A 17987-nucleotide genomic window follows, 5' to 3' on the forward strand; every position below is an offset into this window, starting at 1 on the left:
TTTATAGTAGCTGTTAATTTTTAGTTTGTAGTTGTAGTTAGTAGTTTGTATACATAGCTGTAGTTTGTAGATAAGGTTTTGGGAGTGGGGCTACCCCCCAATCTCTTCCCCGAGTTCCAGGGCATGCCTCAGTCCCACGGGTTTAAGCCCTGTGGAACCTACAGTAAGCCTATGCCAACAGGCGGCCCCATGATTCATGCCTAGCGTGTCTGGGGAGACACACCAGATGGAGAACGGCAGGATCTGTAAGGCATTCTGCCCCAGGACTAAGAAAGAGCGAGACTTTCGTCTTAAACAGCTCTTGATGGAGTCTGCTCTTTGCCCCCAGCCTGCCACGGACCATCAGGACCCAGCACCATGCGCATCCTTGCAGAGCACCCCAGCCTCCGTATGTGTCATGGCACTGTGCAAGGACTGTGGCCTAAGAGACCCTGGGCACCAGCACTCCCCGGCACTGCAGGCACAACCTGGCAGTGCTCCCACTCCCCAGTGCCGCACACATGGCACGAGGAGACTGCTGGGGTCGCTCCCCCGTGCCGAAGACAGCGGTGCCGGCGGGCGCGGCAGCAGTGCGTCCTATGCAGGAGTACTCAGCACCATTGGCTTTGGTTCCATTAAGGAGACCGTTGAGTCCAGTGCCCAGCAACACTCCTGAAAGGCAATGCCAGGTGGAGGAGTTGGACCTGCCCTCCACTCCAGAAAGCTGCCAGGGATCTGATTGCCATGATGGTGGCACCGTCTAGAGGCGGCAAGTCGGCCACGATGAGGTGGTCGCCCTCCCCAGCTCAACACTGCTCCTGATCTCCTGTGTCACGGCACCGTTCGCTGGCACCGGGTTCCAGGTGAGGCTCCCTGATGCCAGCGGGGCAGCGATTGCCCTCCCCGACATCGAGGGTGGAGCGGCACCGGTCCCCAGCACTGACTTGAGCGGCACAGGTCCCCGTCACAATACCCATCGGCACAGGTGCCAACTTCTACTGGTGCCAGTGCGTGTTGACCCCCCCTCTGCTCCTGACTCCACCCCTGCCCCCTCCCCTCCCGCCCCCATTCCAACCCTTTCCCCAGTCTCCGCCCCTTTCCTGCCCCTATTCAAACTCCTTCCCCAAATCCCTGCCTCAGCCCCGCCTCTTCCCCGCCTCCTCCCCTGAGCATGCAACATTGCCACTCCTGTCCCCTCCCTCCTGGAGGAGGAGGAGGTGAGGCGAGGTGGAGCCGGGAGCTTGGCTGCTGGTGGGTGCAGAGCACCCACTAATTTTTCCCCGTGTGTGCTCCAGCCCCGGAGCACCCATGGAGTCTGCGCCTATGCCCATCAGCACCGCCATAGTCCTCGCGGTCTAGGTCAGCTTCGTTGGACTTGGACGCAGAATCCCTATACTTGCGACATAGCCGGCATAAGTCAGACAGGCACCGACGAGATGTAAGTGTGGTGCCTTGGCACCCTCAGTGACAGCCACCTGCACAGTGGCCCTTTTGGACCCCCTGGGCTTACCACCAGACCCAGTGGTCTTTTTCCAGGGGCTCCTGGTCGGCGGCCTCTGAAAGTCAAACTCCCCCACCACCCAGAGACTGACCTATGCCTCGGGGTTCCAAGACAACGGCTGCACAAGGCCCACCGCCCATCCAGGCCACCGCAACAACGGTTGGCGCCGAGGTCCTCGGCTCTGGGCATGAGGACACGAGAGAGCTGGCGGGTCAGGAAGACCCTGCACCGCCTCTGGCTTCCTCATCCTCATCCCCAGACGAGGTGGCGGCAGGAGCTTCGGCCTCAGGACAACACCCCCCCCCCCCCCAATCGACCACAAATCCCACCAGGACCTGCTATGCAGGATTGCCCGCAACATGGGGTTGCAGGTGGAGGAGGTGGTCAAACCTGAGGACCCCTTGGTGGGCATCTTGGCTCTGGAGGGTCCATCCAGATGGCCATCTACTCTGCCACTGATAAAAACAATCCAGAGCAACATTAAGACTCTGTAGCAGACCCCTGCATCTATCCCGCCTCCCGCTGAAGGAGCTGAGTGGAAGTACTTCGTACCCTCTAAAGGGTATGAATATCTCTTCTCACACCCGCAGCCCTGCTTCTTTGTGATGACCGTAGTTAATGAGAAGGAGAGACGGGCAGCAGGGACTGACTCCCAAATCAAAGGAGTTAAAACGGATGGACCTTTTCAGTAGAAAGGTCTACTCAACTGGAGGCCTGCTGATGAGGATAGCTAACCAGCAAGCTTTGGGGCCTCCATGTTGAAGTTTAAGGAGCTGTTTCCATTGGACTCCAGAGCTGAATTTGTGGCTATTGTCGACGAAGGAAAGGCAGTGGCACAGACTTCTTTACAGGCCTCACTGGATGCTGTGGATTCAGCCACACACAGCCTTTCCTCTGGGATAGCCATGAGGAGGAGCTCATGGTTACAGGCATTTGGGTTGCCCCCGGAAGTGCAGCAAACCCTGCAGGACCTGCTGTTCGACGGAGCAGGCCTGTTCTCAGAGCAAACAGACTCCAGGCTGCACAGCCTAAAAGACTCCAGGGTGACCATGAAATCATTGGGCATGCACACCCAACCCAATGCAAACATTTTAAGCCACAACAGCAGCAGCAACGCCCCTATCCTCTCCGGCCAAGGCAGGACTTCTATAGGAGATGGGGTAGGAATGGCAGGTGCAAACCTTCCCATCCCCTGCCCGGGCAGGGCCAGGGCCCGACCAAGCCATCGTCTGGCTCAAAGCAGGCCTTCTGAAGGTGCGACCAAGGACCACGCACCTGCCATGACACCGGATCCTTCCCCTTGTTTCTTGAATCGTTTGACCAAGTTCCACATGGTCTCCCTGAGGGTTATTATCCCTTCTCTGGATCTGTGAGACTGGTATGCCGGCCTCGACATGAAAGATACGTACTTTCACATAGCTATACAGCCTGCACACAGATGATTCCTCAGGTTTGATGTCGACCACAACGATTATCAGTTCATGGTCCTCCCCTTCGGCCTGTCGACAGCCCCCTGAGTGTTCACCAAGTGCATGTTGGTTGTAATAGCCTTCCTCCGAAGGAGACAGGTGCAGGGTATACCCCTATCTTGACAACTGGCTGCTCGGGATGCTCCAGGGAAAAGGTGGAGTCTCAAGTCCGATTGGTCAGATCCACTTTCGAGAAACTGGGTCTCCTCCTCAATGTGAACAAGTCAACTTCGTTACCGACCCAAAGAATAGAGTTCATCGGGGCGGTATTGGACTTGAAACAGGCAAGAGCATTTCTGCGAGAGGCCTGCTTCCAAGTGATGGCAGACATTATTCAAGGCCTCAGGCAGTACCTGACCACTACAGCAAGGGGATGCCTGAGTCTCCTCTGCCACATGGCAGCCTGCACATATGTGGTCCGGCATGCCAGAATGAGGCTCAGACCCCTCCCAAGTTCGGCTTGCTTTGGTCTACTGCCCAGAGTGCCACAGGCTGGACTCAGTGGTCACTGTGTCAGAGCAAGTACTCGAGTCTCTCTGATGGTGGCTTGACCCTCAGACAGTGTGCGAGGGAGTCCCCTTCAACAGCCCCCAGCCCTCCGTGTCTGTGGTAACGGACGCGTCAGCTCTGGGATGGGGCGCGCATTTGGGAGATGTCCAAATGCAGGGCCTAAGATTGCAAGACAAGCTCTCGCTCCGTATCAATATCAAGGAGTTGACGGCGGTATGACTAGCATGCCAAACCTTTCAGGCCAGGCTACAAGGACAGTGCATGGCAGTTATGATGGACAACATCACTGTCATGTTTTATATCAACAAGCAAGGTGGAGCCCGTTCCTCTCCCCTGTGTCGGAAAGCCCTCCAGCTCTGGGAGTTCTGCATAGGACGCCTCCAGGTGAATGGAGTGGGCTATCTCCCAGGAGCTCAGAATGAACTAGCAGACCACCTCAGCACATCCTTCCGCAATCACGAGTGTTCCATCCACCCCGATGTCATGCGTTACATTTTCCAGAGGGGGGCGTTTTCCCAGGTTGGTCTGTTTGCCACCTGGAGCAACAGAAAGTGCCTGCAATGCTGTTCCTTCCAGATACACAGCCCAGGCTTGCTTGCAGATGCGTTCTTGTTCCCCTGGGCTGGACGTCTGTTGTACGCTTTTCTGCCGATCCCTCTCATACACAAGGTCCTACTCAAGGTCCGCAGACACAGGGCACAGATGATTCTGGTGATACCAGTGTGGCCTCACCAATGTTGGATGCCCGAATCACATTGCCACTACTTCTGGACCTGATCACACACCGACCTTCAGTCCCTCCATCTCAAAGCCTGGAAGCTTCATGGCTAAACCCCCTGGAGCTCCTGTGCTCGGAACTGGTAAGGGAGGACCTACTCGGCAGCAGAAAACCCTCCACTAGGGCAACATACTTAGCAAAGTGGAAAAGGTTTACATTCTGGTGTATTCAGCATCGCACACCTGCACTCCAGGAGCCCATACCATTCATCCTGGGTACCTACTGCACCTGAAACAGCAGGGTCTTGCAGCATTGTCCATCAAGGTGCACCTTGCAGCCATTTCGGCCTTCTACATGGGAGCAGCTGGGTGTTCCGTCTTCGCCAACCCCATGGTTGCCCATTTCCTCAAGGGCCTGGAATGGTTATACCCACAAATTAGACAACCAGTCCCTGTGTGGGACATTAACCTGGTTCTCTCCAGACTAATGGGGCCCCCTTTTTGAACCGCTGGTGACTTGTTCCCTTCTCTACCTGTCATGGAAGGTAGCCTTTCTGGTTGCCATTACCTCAGCAAGGAGGGTGTAGGAGTTAAAGGCCCTCACTTCTAACCACCTACCCCCACGGTTTTCCATAAGGACAAGATACAACTCAGACCTCACCCAGAATTCCTTCCAAAGGCGGTGTCACATTTTCACACTAACCAGGACATTTTTCTGCCTGTCTTCTTCCCTAAGCCTCATGCTTATGTCTGAGAACAGAGGCTTCATTCACTGGACTTTCGGTGGGCTTTAGCCTTTTACATTGAGCACACAAAGCCATTCTGGAAGTTGAACTGGCTGTTCGTGGTGGTGGCGGACCAGACGAAACTGCTCCCAGTCTCATCTTGGAGAATTTCATCGTGGATCACATCCTGCATCTGGACGTGCTATGAGCTAGCCAAGGTTTCAGCTCCGGCTCTTACGGCACACTCCACAGGGGCACAGGCTTCATCAGCGCCGTTCCTGCCCCAGGTCCCAGTACAAGAGATCTGCAGGGCAGCAACGTGGTCCCCGGTGCATACGTTCACCTCTCATTACGCCATCATCCAGCACTCCAGAGACAATGCGGCATTCAGCAGAGCGGCGCTCCAATCAGCGATTCCATAACTCCGACCCCACTGCCTAGGTAGGTCTTGGGAGTTACTTATTTGGAATCGACATGAGCCATCACTTGAAGAAAAACAGTTACTCACCTTCTCGTAACTGTTTTTCTTCGAGATGTGTTGTTCATATCCATTCCAAACCCTCCCGCCTTCCCCTCTGTCAGAGTATCCAGTAAGAAGGAATTGAGGAGGAGCAGGGTCAGATATTTGGTGCCATGAAGGCGCCATTCCAGGGGGCTCCACAGCCAACCCAATGGGAGCTGCTAGGGGAAAAACTTCCCGATGACTGTGGATGCGGCGCGCGCATGCCTGTTTGGAATGGATGTGAACAACACGTCTCAAAGAACAACAGTTACGAGAAGGTGAGTAACTGTTTTTTCTCCTTCTAAATCTGGTAGGCAATTATGTGAAAATGGAAGACATCTGCTCCTCTTACTGGACATAACTTTCACTCTACAGTAGACCCTACTGTGTAATTCAATCGGTATAAGGGAAAATATCTTGCCTTGTAATAATGCTACTTCTCTGAAGCTACTATCTCACAGGAGTCTTGCTTTTGGATCAATAATAATTACTGCTGGCAGGGGAAGAAAGTGTTGTACAGGATTCTAGTGCAATTGTTTACTTTGTCTAAAATGCCTTGACAAAGCCCGTTCCCGCCTCTAACTAAACAAGTACTCTGATGAGGTAATATCTTTTATTGCACCAAGTTAGGGAGAGGATGGTGAGAGCAGACAAAGTGCTGCAGGCAACAGGGCCCTTGCCCCCAGCCCTGATGCCAGTATCCTGGTTCCCCGCTCCATTGACCTGATGCCCACTGGGACCAGGGCACTGGCAGCAGACCTGAGGGGCCCTTGCTGCCCCCCGTTGCTTTGTCTGCTCTCACCATCCTCTTCCTGACTTGGTCCAATAGGAGTGTCAGAAGAAGGCTCAGAATTTCCTCTATTGGACAGAGATGTCTTATTATAAAGCCTGGCATTTGGGGCAACATGGACCAAATAGAGCTGGTTCCAAACTCTTAACCTTCCTCGTACTTCAGAAAAAAACCTGCAGCTACTTTTCAACATCTGAGCCACCATTGGGTAGGGCTTTTGCCCACTTTTAGCAGTATTTTTGTCATGACATGCAGGACAGGTCCATTTCTGCAGCCATGCACGTGTACAAACAAAGGCACGGAATGAGTTAAATTCCATAGCTCTTGAAAAAACAGTGGCTCTTTAAATCATGAAAAGTCAAGCTCCTGGAATTTGGTGACTGGATAGAATTCACGATGGGGGCAGAACTGCTGCTGCCTGCAGTGTTACCACCATCCATGCATAGTTTGAACAATGTTTTCCCTCACTCACTCCCTTAGTTCATTACTGACCCTGATGTTCTGTGGAGTCCAGGGAGTCTGGCTTTCAAGTCCTGTTTGCTTGCCTAGTATAACCCTTTTTCTGAACTCTTTAAATGCTCCTGTCAAGTCAGTTTCCCAGATTACTGCATCAAAGCCATTGGAGCAGATGTCTTAGCAGAAACCAGGCCAAGGTAGCTATTTAGGGTCACTTTTACTAGAAATGAGCTGATTTCGGGGGAGGGGTAACAGCGCACCTGGATTTCTCTCTGGGACTGGCAAGGAGAGGCTCTGAGTATTATGTGCTGTTCGGGTGCAAGAACAGAGAGAGAGAGAGAGAACAAAGAGGCAGGAGGAGTAGATAAGGCCCAGGGTCAGATCCACAGCTTGTGTAAATGGGCCTAGCTGCAATATTGCCACAAACTGAGGATCTGGTCTCCAGGGGGTTAAAATAGTTATGCAGGGGCCTAGGTTTTGTAGGCCCCGATGTGAAGTAAGATGTACAAGGCTCATCCCAGTTCCTCCCAATCTGAGATACATGCTTCCTCCAAAGAAGCCACTGAGAACAGCTGGCACTTCATAGTGTATCCGCTCACAAACCAGCAACAGTTGTGAGAATTTTATAGTGGGATTATATTGAATTGTGTTGTCTGTAAGGACAGACTGTTATAAGCAATTTTAGAATAGTCTGAGCCCCACAGGAGCCTATATCTGTAGTGCTTAGCAGCACCTTTCCAACCTGAAAGGAAGTGGAACATTTTCTTTTAATTGCACCAAAACTCCTCCTAGTCCCAGAAAGTGTTTTGCCAGGTGACATGACATTTGTGTACTGACTGAGGCAGTAGGTGTTGGGATAGACAGGTCTATAATTCACCGAAATGCACACCGCCTCTTGGCTGAGGTGGCAAACCTATTACAAATAGCTTTTTGAGGTTAGCTGCAGTTGGTCCTTTCTGCTGTGCTGTGCCTGTAGACAATACCAAATAACTTTAGGAGATTTACATTTTGCATTTTACTCCTTTTTTTCCTTTTACACTTAATGTCCAGATGTTTTCATTATTAATGAAACAGTGGTCAGATCTGACCACTTGGCTTTATGTACCTGATCCAAATATTATACATCACACTGTGCAGATTTGTTTTGGGTTTTAATGAATGAGAATCATATCCCAGAAAAATCATACATTTTCCTTTAGAGAATTCTGGTGGTTACATTAGCACAAGTGCCATGGATTGCAATTCAGCTCATGTTACTTGCACAAAAGATTTTATGTGGATTACATGGACAATAAAAGATGCAGGACAGCACTTTTTTTATTTTTTTAAAAAAGAGATGATCTAATACTTATAACACATTCTAGCTTCCCTAACCCCTTCTGAACAATGATTTTGCTTTTCAAATTAATTTTGCACCTGCCTTGTTTGTTTGAGAACCCACCTCTAGAATATCTTGAATGTTATTTAAATGTTCTCCCTCCTCCACAGCTATGCCAAGTAATTAGGATTAGGATATTTGTTTTTCAATTGGTAAAGTAACTTGTATGCTTTTGTTCTCTGAATGCTTAGAGTTGCATTTAGAGTTGCTTTCACAATCCACTCTGAACCTAGAGGGTTGTGGGGTTGGGGTTTTTTTTGTTTTTTTGTTTTTTCTTTTAAGTGTAAGGTGATAAAGATGTTGGCCATTTCATTACAAGTAAACAGAGTGAAATAGAAATTCCAGCTGACTGTGTACTTAACTTAGTTATTTAGCACTAAGGGCATATGTTTAAGTTAGTAGATAGCCCCAAGATAGTGAGGAAGAAAGACTAATGAAGACAATGCAGCCTAACAGTGATACTCCTAAATCATGGATGAATCTGCACTAATATAATTTAATCTCGCTCTCCTGAGGAAGCTGTTGCAGTAGGAGAGCCCACGGACCACAACAGAATGATAGGGCTGGTTATTGCTCCTGCTTATCCGAGCAGACAATACCTACCTTGGAGAAATGTAGAGGCAGTGCTGCCTCTGGAGATGTGCTTTCCACCCACCCTTTCTGGGGCCACTCGGTGAGTGTCTTGCAGGATCATCCTGCCAAGGGCTCTTGGGCAAGGAAGGAAATAGGGAACCAGTTATTTTCTGCAACATAATCCCCTGCAAACCTAGAAGATTTCTAGATGGAACTCCCAGGGTTAATGTTTTAGCTCCTACCGGGGCTCCCCTCAGCAGTCTCTGAGCACCCAGAGGGAGATTCACAGGATGAATTCTGAGCAGCATGCCATAGTGGGGCAGCTGTCCATGTAGGATGGTGCTTGGGGCCTTCCCCTCACTGCAGATCTTGCAGCCCTCCAGGAAAGCCCTCTTGAGGGGATTTTTTCAGATCGCCGAACAACGTTCACCATATGGTGGTTTGCCAGGTCTCTGAATTTGAACTTGAACCATGGACCTAGAGATGAAAGGCTCCTACATCCCATTACCGACCCCATCAGGCATCCACTTCCACTTTATCCAGTCCAGTTTGAAATGACTCAAGCAATAGATTCATAGATTCCAAGGCCAGAAGGCTCACTAGTCTGACTTCCTGTATAAGTCCTAGAACTTCCCCAAAATAATTCCTAGAGCATAGCATTTAGAAAACTTCCAGTCTTGGTAGGAGTTGCAGCTCCTCCCTTGAGAGGTGGTTCCACAGTCTCATTGATGATGCTGTAATGACATTTTCTTCAATAGCCTAAACTTTCCTTTGCTCAGTATCATCTTGGCCTTTCAATGGATAAATCAGAATGATTGATTACTTTTCTCAGTCATTTCAAAGTCTTCAGTGGCTGCAACTGCCTGCAACAAAAGCACTCTGCAGTGAACTTTTAGATCACATTTTAGTTTGTGAAATTCATTCTTCTAGGTGGCTGTATTTTCCGCAAGCTGTGTACTCCATGTGCTGTACCTCATCTGCTTTTCCAGGATCCTCATTTTTAAGCTATGCCTTGGACTTTGCCCTCTGGAGGGGGCAAGTTGCATGGCCTTGCTTGTCTTTAAAACCTCTTGCAATTTTTAGAACTGTGGTGTTGCTATTCAAAGAGGCCTGCAACATGTTAGCTATTGGTTAAGTTCTTGAGGATGGAATTTGGGTGAAGGTTTATTGAATGAAGTGAACTGTTTTTTTGGACGTTTGGACGTTTTATTCACATACCAGTACAGAAAGGTAGGTGAAGCTATTCCAAAGTATTCTAGAAGTAGAGGGGAAAATCCCAGGCAAAAGTAGATACTCAGTGTTTTTACAGGATAAAGCTGATAAGCCAGGGACACATCTGGTCGCTCTGTTGCCAGGCCACAAACCTCTGACCCCAAGATGTAGGGTTTTTTCCACAGTAAAAACAATTTAGTCCTTGAAATAGCATGTCATGTTCCAGAACAGTGGGTTTTTAAGCGAAAGATGATGGTTTCCCCCATCCAGCAGCACCAGTGTAGCTTTGGTGAAATCATTTTAGCTAGAAGTGGATGTAACTTCAGAAATCACTTTTCCAGAAATGATTCCTCCACAGTTTGATGACACTTTTGTAACCATGTGTCAAGGTTCCTTCCCCACTCTGAACTCTAGGGTACAGGTGTGGGTACCTGCATGAAAAACCCCCTAAGCTTATTTTTACCAGCTTCAGTTAAAACTTCCCCAAGGTACAAACTATTTTACCTTTTGCCCTTGGACTTTTTGCTGCCACCACCAAGCGTCTAACAAATATATAACGGGGAAAGAGCCCGCTTGGAAACGTCTTTCCCCCCAAAATCCTCCCAAGCCCTACACCCCCTTTCCTGGGGAAGGCTTGATAAAAATCCTCACCAATTTGCATAGGTGAACACAGACCCAAACCCTTGGATCTTAAGAACAATGAAAAAGCAATCAGGTTCTTAAAAGAAGAATTTTAATTGAAGAAAAAGTAAAAGAATCACCTCTGTAAAATCAGGATGGTAAATACCTTTCAGGGTAATCAGATTCAAAACATAGAGAATCCCTCTAGGCAAAACCTTAAGTTACAAAAAGACACAAAAACAGGAATATACATTCCATTCAGCACAGCTGATTTTCTCAGCCATTTAAACAAAACAGAATCTAACGCATATCTAGCTAGATTACTTACTAAGTTCTAAGACTCCATTCCTGTTCTGTTCCCGGCAAAAGCATCACACACACAGAGAAGACCTTTGTTTCTCCCCCTCTCCAGCTTTGAAAGTATCTTGTCTCCTCATTGGTCATTTTGGTCAGGTGCCAGCGAGGTTATCCTAGCTTCTTAACCCTTTACAGGTGAAAGGGTTTTTCCTCTGGCCAGGAGGGATTTTAAAGGTGTTTACCCTTCCCTTTATATTTATGACACCATGAGTGAAGCATGACGTGTACCGTACATCTTCCACTCTTCCAGGATCCTGGAAGGCTGTAGGCTATCCCTTGGAGTTTGCCATCTACATGACAATATTCTTATATATAATTAAGCTGTGGAACTCTCGGCTGCAAGATTGGTTTGGATTGGATTAGACATGGAGACAGGTAACAGAACATCCGGAGTTACAATAGAGAGGCTAAAACATGTATACAGGATGTAACCCTCATGCTCAGGCTAAAAGCCAGCCACTAATTGACAAGTTTAAGAAGAAACTTTCATTATAGGCAGGTTATGCCATTATGTCCCTTATGAAGATTGTTGCAGTTCCCTGATTTGGTACTGGCTGCTGAGACAGGAGACTGGACTACATGGAGCTGTAGTCTGATGATTCCGGTTTCTAATTACAGTTATGTCATGGTACCAGATTAAAATCTGGTGGTTCTGTAATCTGACTACAAAACAGGGTTCCAATTTATAGTGTAGACTTGCCCTAAACCATGTTTCAGAACCAGTCTGAAACCTTAATTTCTGGTTGGTCAGAATAATGCTTTAGCTTATGTGTTAAATAAGTTTAAGGTCCACTTTGTACAGAGAATTGGAAGCACACCTGTAACCAGGTGGGGCGACAGCCTGGTTGTGATTAAGTTTCCTGATGTGGAGGAGGTTGTAGTGTAGACAAAGCCCTAGCACTTGTGGATCCCAATCCAGAGCTGCCTGCATAGTATTAGTAACACGTTTGGGTTATTTTAGATAGTTTGTAGATAACTGCAAGATTTTTAACAGGGAAACTCATTTCTATCAAGCGCTCTATAAAATGTATCTCTAGTGCCTTGTGTGTGTATATTCTTTTTAATAATTTAAACAAACAAAACAGCTTAGACAAGTTATTTCATCTATAAGCCAAAAGCAATACTACCCTATGTGGTCCTGATCCTTTTCCCACTGAATCCAGTGGGAATTTTGCTGTTGGTTTCAGTGGAAACAGTATCAGGCCTTGAAATCTGTGCAGAAAGTTTCCTTCTGTGAGTGAATGTCCTGGAGCACAAACACTGTAATAGCTGCTTTTTCTTACATCCAGGAGGTCTGGGTTATTATGTACTGGTGCTGTCTTGTCCACGCTGAAGGAATCAGCGGCAGAATGGAAGTGACTGAGGCAGGTGGGAAGGTATGATCCCTTTTTTAATCTCTGCTCCAAACACTGGGTCCCGTGAAAGAGCACGCATCCAGCCCCCACTGCTTTCCAATGGTTCCTCTGAAGTGCTGGGGAGCATGGGTATACGTAGAAGCCATCTTGAAGAATAACTTTTAGAGCTTTTTTAAAGTGGTTTGAGGAAGAGAAGCTGTGACTTCCTCTTTTTTTTTTTTTTTTTTTTCCTTTTTAGTAAAGGAGACAAACGTGACAGGGATTTTCCAGGTACATTCAGTGATCACTTTATTGACTTCTGTATATTGTAGACTGTCCTAGTTAGCTAAAGTTCTGTGAAAGCTGATCTGAAAAAATCGTATGTTCCTCTAATAAAATATAGGCCTCGGAACCAGAGGATAGAGCTTTTCAATTTAGCTTGTTGTGGGACAGTTGCCATATCTGTGCACACCAATTTGTTTGTTAAATGGTGATTTAACAAAGGGAGCTGCATTCCCGTTCCATTTGATCTCCAGCTGCAAACACAACATTATAGATGTCAGGAAAGTGGTTATTACATTTCACTTTTATTTTGATGTAGAGATTGCCTAATATAAAGGAGCCACATAATGTAATTGTAATAGTATTTAAACTTCAAATTAAAAATAAAAGGCTGATAATTTTATAATCATTTCTAAACACACGTGCTCAGTTTTCCTTTTTAAATGTCACATTATAATTACATCCAGGTTTAGTGGTACTCAATTGGCACTTTCTTTAAGCCTGACTGAAGCTTTAGCAAAAAGTAAATATACCTAATGGGAGGGGCCTTGAGACACTAGCCCTTGTGGGTTTACAGCATGTTTTTACATTTCCTTAAAACCTATTTGTAATCTCTGTATTTCTCTGTGGACAGGAAGCTCATAGCTGTCTTGTTCCAGGGTTTTTAGAATAGCCTTTGTTCAGATGAAGTAGTGCACTGTAGTTAGGTAGCATTGGTCTACAGAAGTTTCTTTTGGCAAAGGCCCCATGTGTCAGTTTTATTTTGCGTTCTAGTTTCTACTGTGACCATATGGACACTCATTTGACAGGAGTCTGTGACCCTCAAAACAGCTCAGTGAGTCATGGAAAGAGTGAATTCACCCGTATAGAGTTTAATCTGTCCTTCTCTGATACATTTAATTTCCACTTGACAGGTTCTACTCAGTTACATGGTATCTGACCTGGCTTTGGAAACCTAGCAACAGGCAGGAACGCTGCATAATGTAAAGAGTCATCCCTGCAGATAAAGGATGAACATAAATATTAATGAGGCTGTTACTCATTTACACTTGTGGATATTAAAGCTGTTGTCTAACACGTGGTTTATCTCTCAGGAATAATTGCCTTTCAGTGGAAATGCAAACAGCAACATTCACTGTGTGCTCAGTAAAAACTGCTCTTTCTAATACAACCCAGTTTCCTTGGGGGAACAACATATTTTTATGGGTCCAGTCTTCCATTTGTTAAGCATTTACTAATCTTAAATTAGGAATCATTTTATAATCCGATGAACAAAATGATTATTTTAAGCAGAGATGCTCCAGTTTGCAGAGTTCTGAAATTTCCTAGACTTGGGCGGGGGGTGGTGGTGGTGGTGGTGTTTGGGGGTTAGATCTGTGATTTTGGTTAAGAATTTGATTACCTCCTTGAAGCAAAGGCATAAGGATGTTATTGTTTAAGGTTTTACTGGCAGGTGAAACTTAGTCCAAAGTTTAGGCCTATTAACAATAAGTTTTTACAAAAGCTAAGACAAATACAAGAAATTGTGGCTTTTTCCAATAGAAATTTTCTTTAAAATAAAGAAATTGCCCTGCAATGTTGGCATCCCAGTACAAGCATTAGAGCCAGCAAGTGAAACTGACTAGACATAAAAGAGGAACTGAATAATCTATTTTCATTGCCTAAGATGAGAGAAATTAAAACAAAACAAAAATACAAAGCCTAAATCATGAAAAGTAATTAGAATGTACACAATTCTTTCAATTTTAGTTAGAAGGAAATTCGTTACATATGACTTAATCTGCTGGTATCCCTCTAATTCAAGCTATTGCCATTATTCCATGTTGCCCGTTGCAGTCGATGTGGAGAACATCCATCATCTGTGCTGTGATGTTTGTACTCAATTTCTGCCAAAGATCATGTTTACACCAGTCCAGGATTTTAGTTTGGAGAATTCTCTAGTGAAGAAGGAACTCTTGCTGTTCTTATGCAGCTGTGCTGGGCTCTGATATACGGCTGTGACATCAGAGATCTGTGAAAGGACCAAGGAAAAACTAGAACACGGTTTTTATTCTCTCTCAGAAATATTACTGGTTGAGAGATCTATTCTGTTCATTAGGTTTTTGTACCAGTTCACACAATGTGTTCCACACAATGTAATGGTGTTTAGTCGATTCCACAAAAAGAGCAGAATCATTCCCTAGAAATGTTTATCAGCCCTCACCAGATGTGACCACCCGCTAAAGATGAAAGCAGTTAGGTTTCCATTTACATTCTTTGGTCCCTCTACTGTGATTGACAACAAAATGGCCACTCAGCACCAATTTTCACGTTGGTGAATTTTGTGACATCTCAAAGCTCGATTGAGCCTGTCAGCTCATTTCAGATGGGAGATGTGACAGCCAGTGCATTATCTCTGGTCACTATCGCTAGTTGTTAAAGATTCAAACCTGCGATGTAAGGCTCTGTATCTCCATTGCTAATCTGGAACCACCCAGTTCTTCACAGAACAACTTTCACAAACTGCAGCATGTAAATAAAAGAAGTGTTCTGAGGGGCTAGAGTACCTCTGTTACTACCCTCTTATCCATCCTCCCACTGTTCAGAATCTGCTTAAATCAAACTGTGAACTGAACCTTAAAATAAATGTCAGACAGGAAGAAATAGAGCCATCTTGCATGGGATTCACAGGAAAACACGTTCTTTTTAAAAATCTTGTGCTCGCCTTTAACTACGTGCAAATGGTTGTTAATCACAGCACAGGAAAACTAGCTAAGGAACACACACCTCCAGGTTCTACAATCATACCTAGCCACTAGAGCTTCATTCTTGTAGTTACCAGGGTTCATCAAAATCTCTTGATGAGTGTCTAGCTCGTATCTGTTTGTTGTTTCTTCTATCTAAGGCTTTGTCTACACTGGCAAATGAACAACACAACTGTTGTTCAGAGGTGTTAAAAAAAACCACACACACATCCCCTTGAAAGATACAAGTTTTGTCGAAGAAAAGCGCTGGTGTGAACAGCACTTTGTCGGCAGGAGCACACTCCTGCCGACAGAGCGACCGCTCCTCGTTGGGGATGGATGTTTTTTCTCGGCGGGAGAGCTCTCTCCTGCCGACAAACGGTGGCTACACTGCGCGCCTTTTAGCACCACGGCTGTAGGGGCTGGGCTGTGTTGCTAAGAGCTGCGTAGCGTAAACCTCCCTTTCCTCACAGTCTTCAGCAAAGGAAAGTCTGCCAACCACTTTAGCAACACAGAGATGGGGCTCAAAGAAGCCTTTGAATACTGAAGCAAAGCTTGTAAAGTGGCATTAATTCACACCTCCGATAGAATCAAAACATAGGCCCCCTGGGCCAGTACGGTTCCTGCTGTTCTTTCCGTGGGTCTGCCACACTCTGTATTTAACAAACAGTAAGTCCCGTACTAGCTGCCGTGCTCTACTACCTAATCACCCAAAGGTTAGATTGTGTGCTCTGTTTGGGGCGACGTTTTCAAATGATGTGGAAATTGCAGGTAGTTCAGAACACAGTGACCTGCTTATGAGCTGGACTTTCATGAAAAGAGCACAGGAGACCAGTGCTTCATGGTCTGCCCAGGTGAAGTGTGTGGTGTTGTTTATGAGGTTTAAAGGTTTCAGTCCCAGCCACTTGAGAGACTACCTCTTTCTCTTCGTATGTTGCCAGGGCAGTTGTGGTCATCTGAGGTGCTGACTGGTCCCTCCTGATGCAAACCAAAGGCAGCGAGCGGCAGTGTGTTACTGGCTTTGGAGTGCTCTTTCTCCCTTGATTCATGACATGCCCAAACTTGGGACCTTCAGGGCATGCTGCAAAACTTAAAAGTAAGCTTTTCCAGGGGAATTGAGTGCTTTGGGGATGATGACTGGTGGCGTGGGAGATGTTTATTGGAGCTGAGCAGCAGGAATGTTAATATCCTTTATTCTATTCGAACGGGAGCAGTTTGCAGGGGAGGATGTTGTAGTCTTATTTTGACTTGTTGAGTAGATTTTTCACTGAATATTTTTACAGCAGGCACAGCGCTGGGTAGGTGCATTGTAACAATAAATAAGTAGGCTAACTTAAAATAATGCCATTAAACCAGGAGATGACTCATTTATAACTATAATCATTAATGAATGGCCGTGCAGGAATATCACAAATCAAGTGTTCTCTTACCTGCTGCTCTGAGCAAACATCTTCATAAAGCTAGTGAGATAATTTTGCCTAGTGTGATATGATTTATATTTACAGTTCTCATACTAAAGATGCTGCTAATTAAATATATACAGGGTTCCCAAAAAAGCAAAATAACCTATCCTGAAAAAAAAAAAAAACACGTTCGCCAATATGCTCATTGTGTTCTGTTCTAGGCAAATCTATCTGTTGCTTTCAGTAGCCCAAGTCCTGTCAGGATCTTCTTCTCTTCATCCAGAAAATCTACATAATTTACATTCATCTGCTCCTCCATTTGTTCTCTTGATTTCTGTCCACCAGCCACTCTCTGAGGAAAAAGTAACCAATAGTTCATTAATAGCTGCTGTTAGCTTTGAAACATTAATACGATTCCACTTGTTTTCAGTCAGTGATTGTCAATGCTGACTCTTTCACCTCCATCTTTTTAGCTATATAATCAGGAGTGGAGCATCACTGAGAACCACATGCACAGATCTGCCATTTCATCAGCTAGGTAACATCATTTATTAGTCAGGTCAACACAGAGCTATTGGATAGATTTAATTCTCCAAGCCCTTGCAATAGTACCTCCTATGGACAAGCCTCATCATCTATTCAAGGCTCACTTCCTTTCACATACCACACAGGACTCCGGATATATAATGCTCTGTGTAAAGCTAATGTGAAAATTATATAATACACAGGTTGAGAAAAGAGTGCATGTACATCTGGGTATAGTGCTTAGATTATCCACAAATACCATGTTTGTTTTTAAAAGTCATATGATACATATAGTACATAATCAGCAATAACCCAAATTTAGGAGAATAAATTTAAGAATGCAGTTTAGATTTTAGCATCCAAGTATTCACATGCATCACTCATGAAAAGTTGTACAGAGAGTTGGTTGTGGAAAGCAAAATCTATCAATGAGTGAAGGCTGTCCCTCAGTAATTGAGAATTAGGGTAGGTTGTCCATTTAGAAAATACAATCCATCAGGGAAGTATTTCAGTTACTTTCCTTACTGCACTTCTCATTGCACTACACTTCCCTCTCTCCGCAAGGGGGAATCATTGCATCTCGCATATCGCATAGTCCTCTACTGCTGTCAATGGTAATAACAGTGTTGTATGTAACACACTCCCAACAAGGGGATATGGAGGGTGCACAAACAAGAAAAAACAAATCTGAGTAAAACATTAATTAAAATATCAAACTGGAAAAACATCTCTTTCCGACTGTTGTAATTTAATAGTTCTAGCTTTATGTATGTAGGGCTCAGGCCTGCAACCCTTATTCATGCCAGTAATCATCACTTACATGAACAGTCCTACTGAGTCCAATGATACTATGGCTGTATGTAAGTAAGGGCTGAAGGTAGGGGGCCTCTGCCTGCTGACTTTAAAGAATAATACTTATAAAAATGGCAC

General features: G+C 45.8%; 1 protein-coding gene across 8 annotated transcripts in view; it reads right to left on the bottom strand.

Annotated features, from left to right (window-relative positions):
- Positions 1–10593: 10593 nt before the first annotated feature.
- DNAI3 (dynein axonemal intermediate chain 3) overlaps positions 10594–17987 on the bottom strand; it is a 56741-nt gene continuing 49347 nt past the window's right edge. For 6 of the 8 annotated variants that reach the window (XM_074961410.1, XM_074961406.1, XM_074961409.1 and 3 more), the window contains one exon: positions 14426–16884. In XM_074961410.1, the coding sequence (XP_074817511.1) occupies positions 16750–16884 (135 nt within the window). In that variant the 3' untranslated portion in view covers positions 14426–16749. The other 2 variants (XR_012640585.1, XR_012640584.1) reach the window with 2 other exon arrangements.

This window comes from Natator depressus, chromosome 8 (assembly GCF_965152275.1).
Source record: "Natator depressus isolate rNatDep1 chromosome 8, rNatDep2.hap1, whole genome shotgun sequence".
Taxonomy (NCBI): domain Eukaryota; kingdom Metazoa; phylum Chordata; order Testudines; family Cheloniidae; genus Natator; species Natator depressus.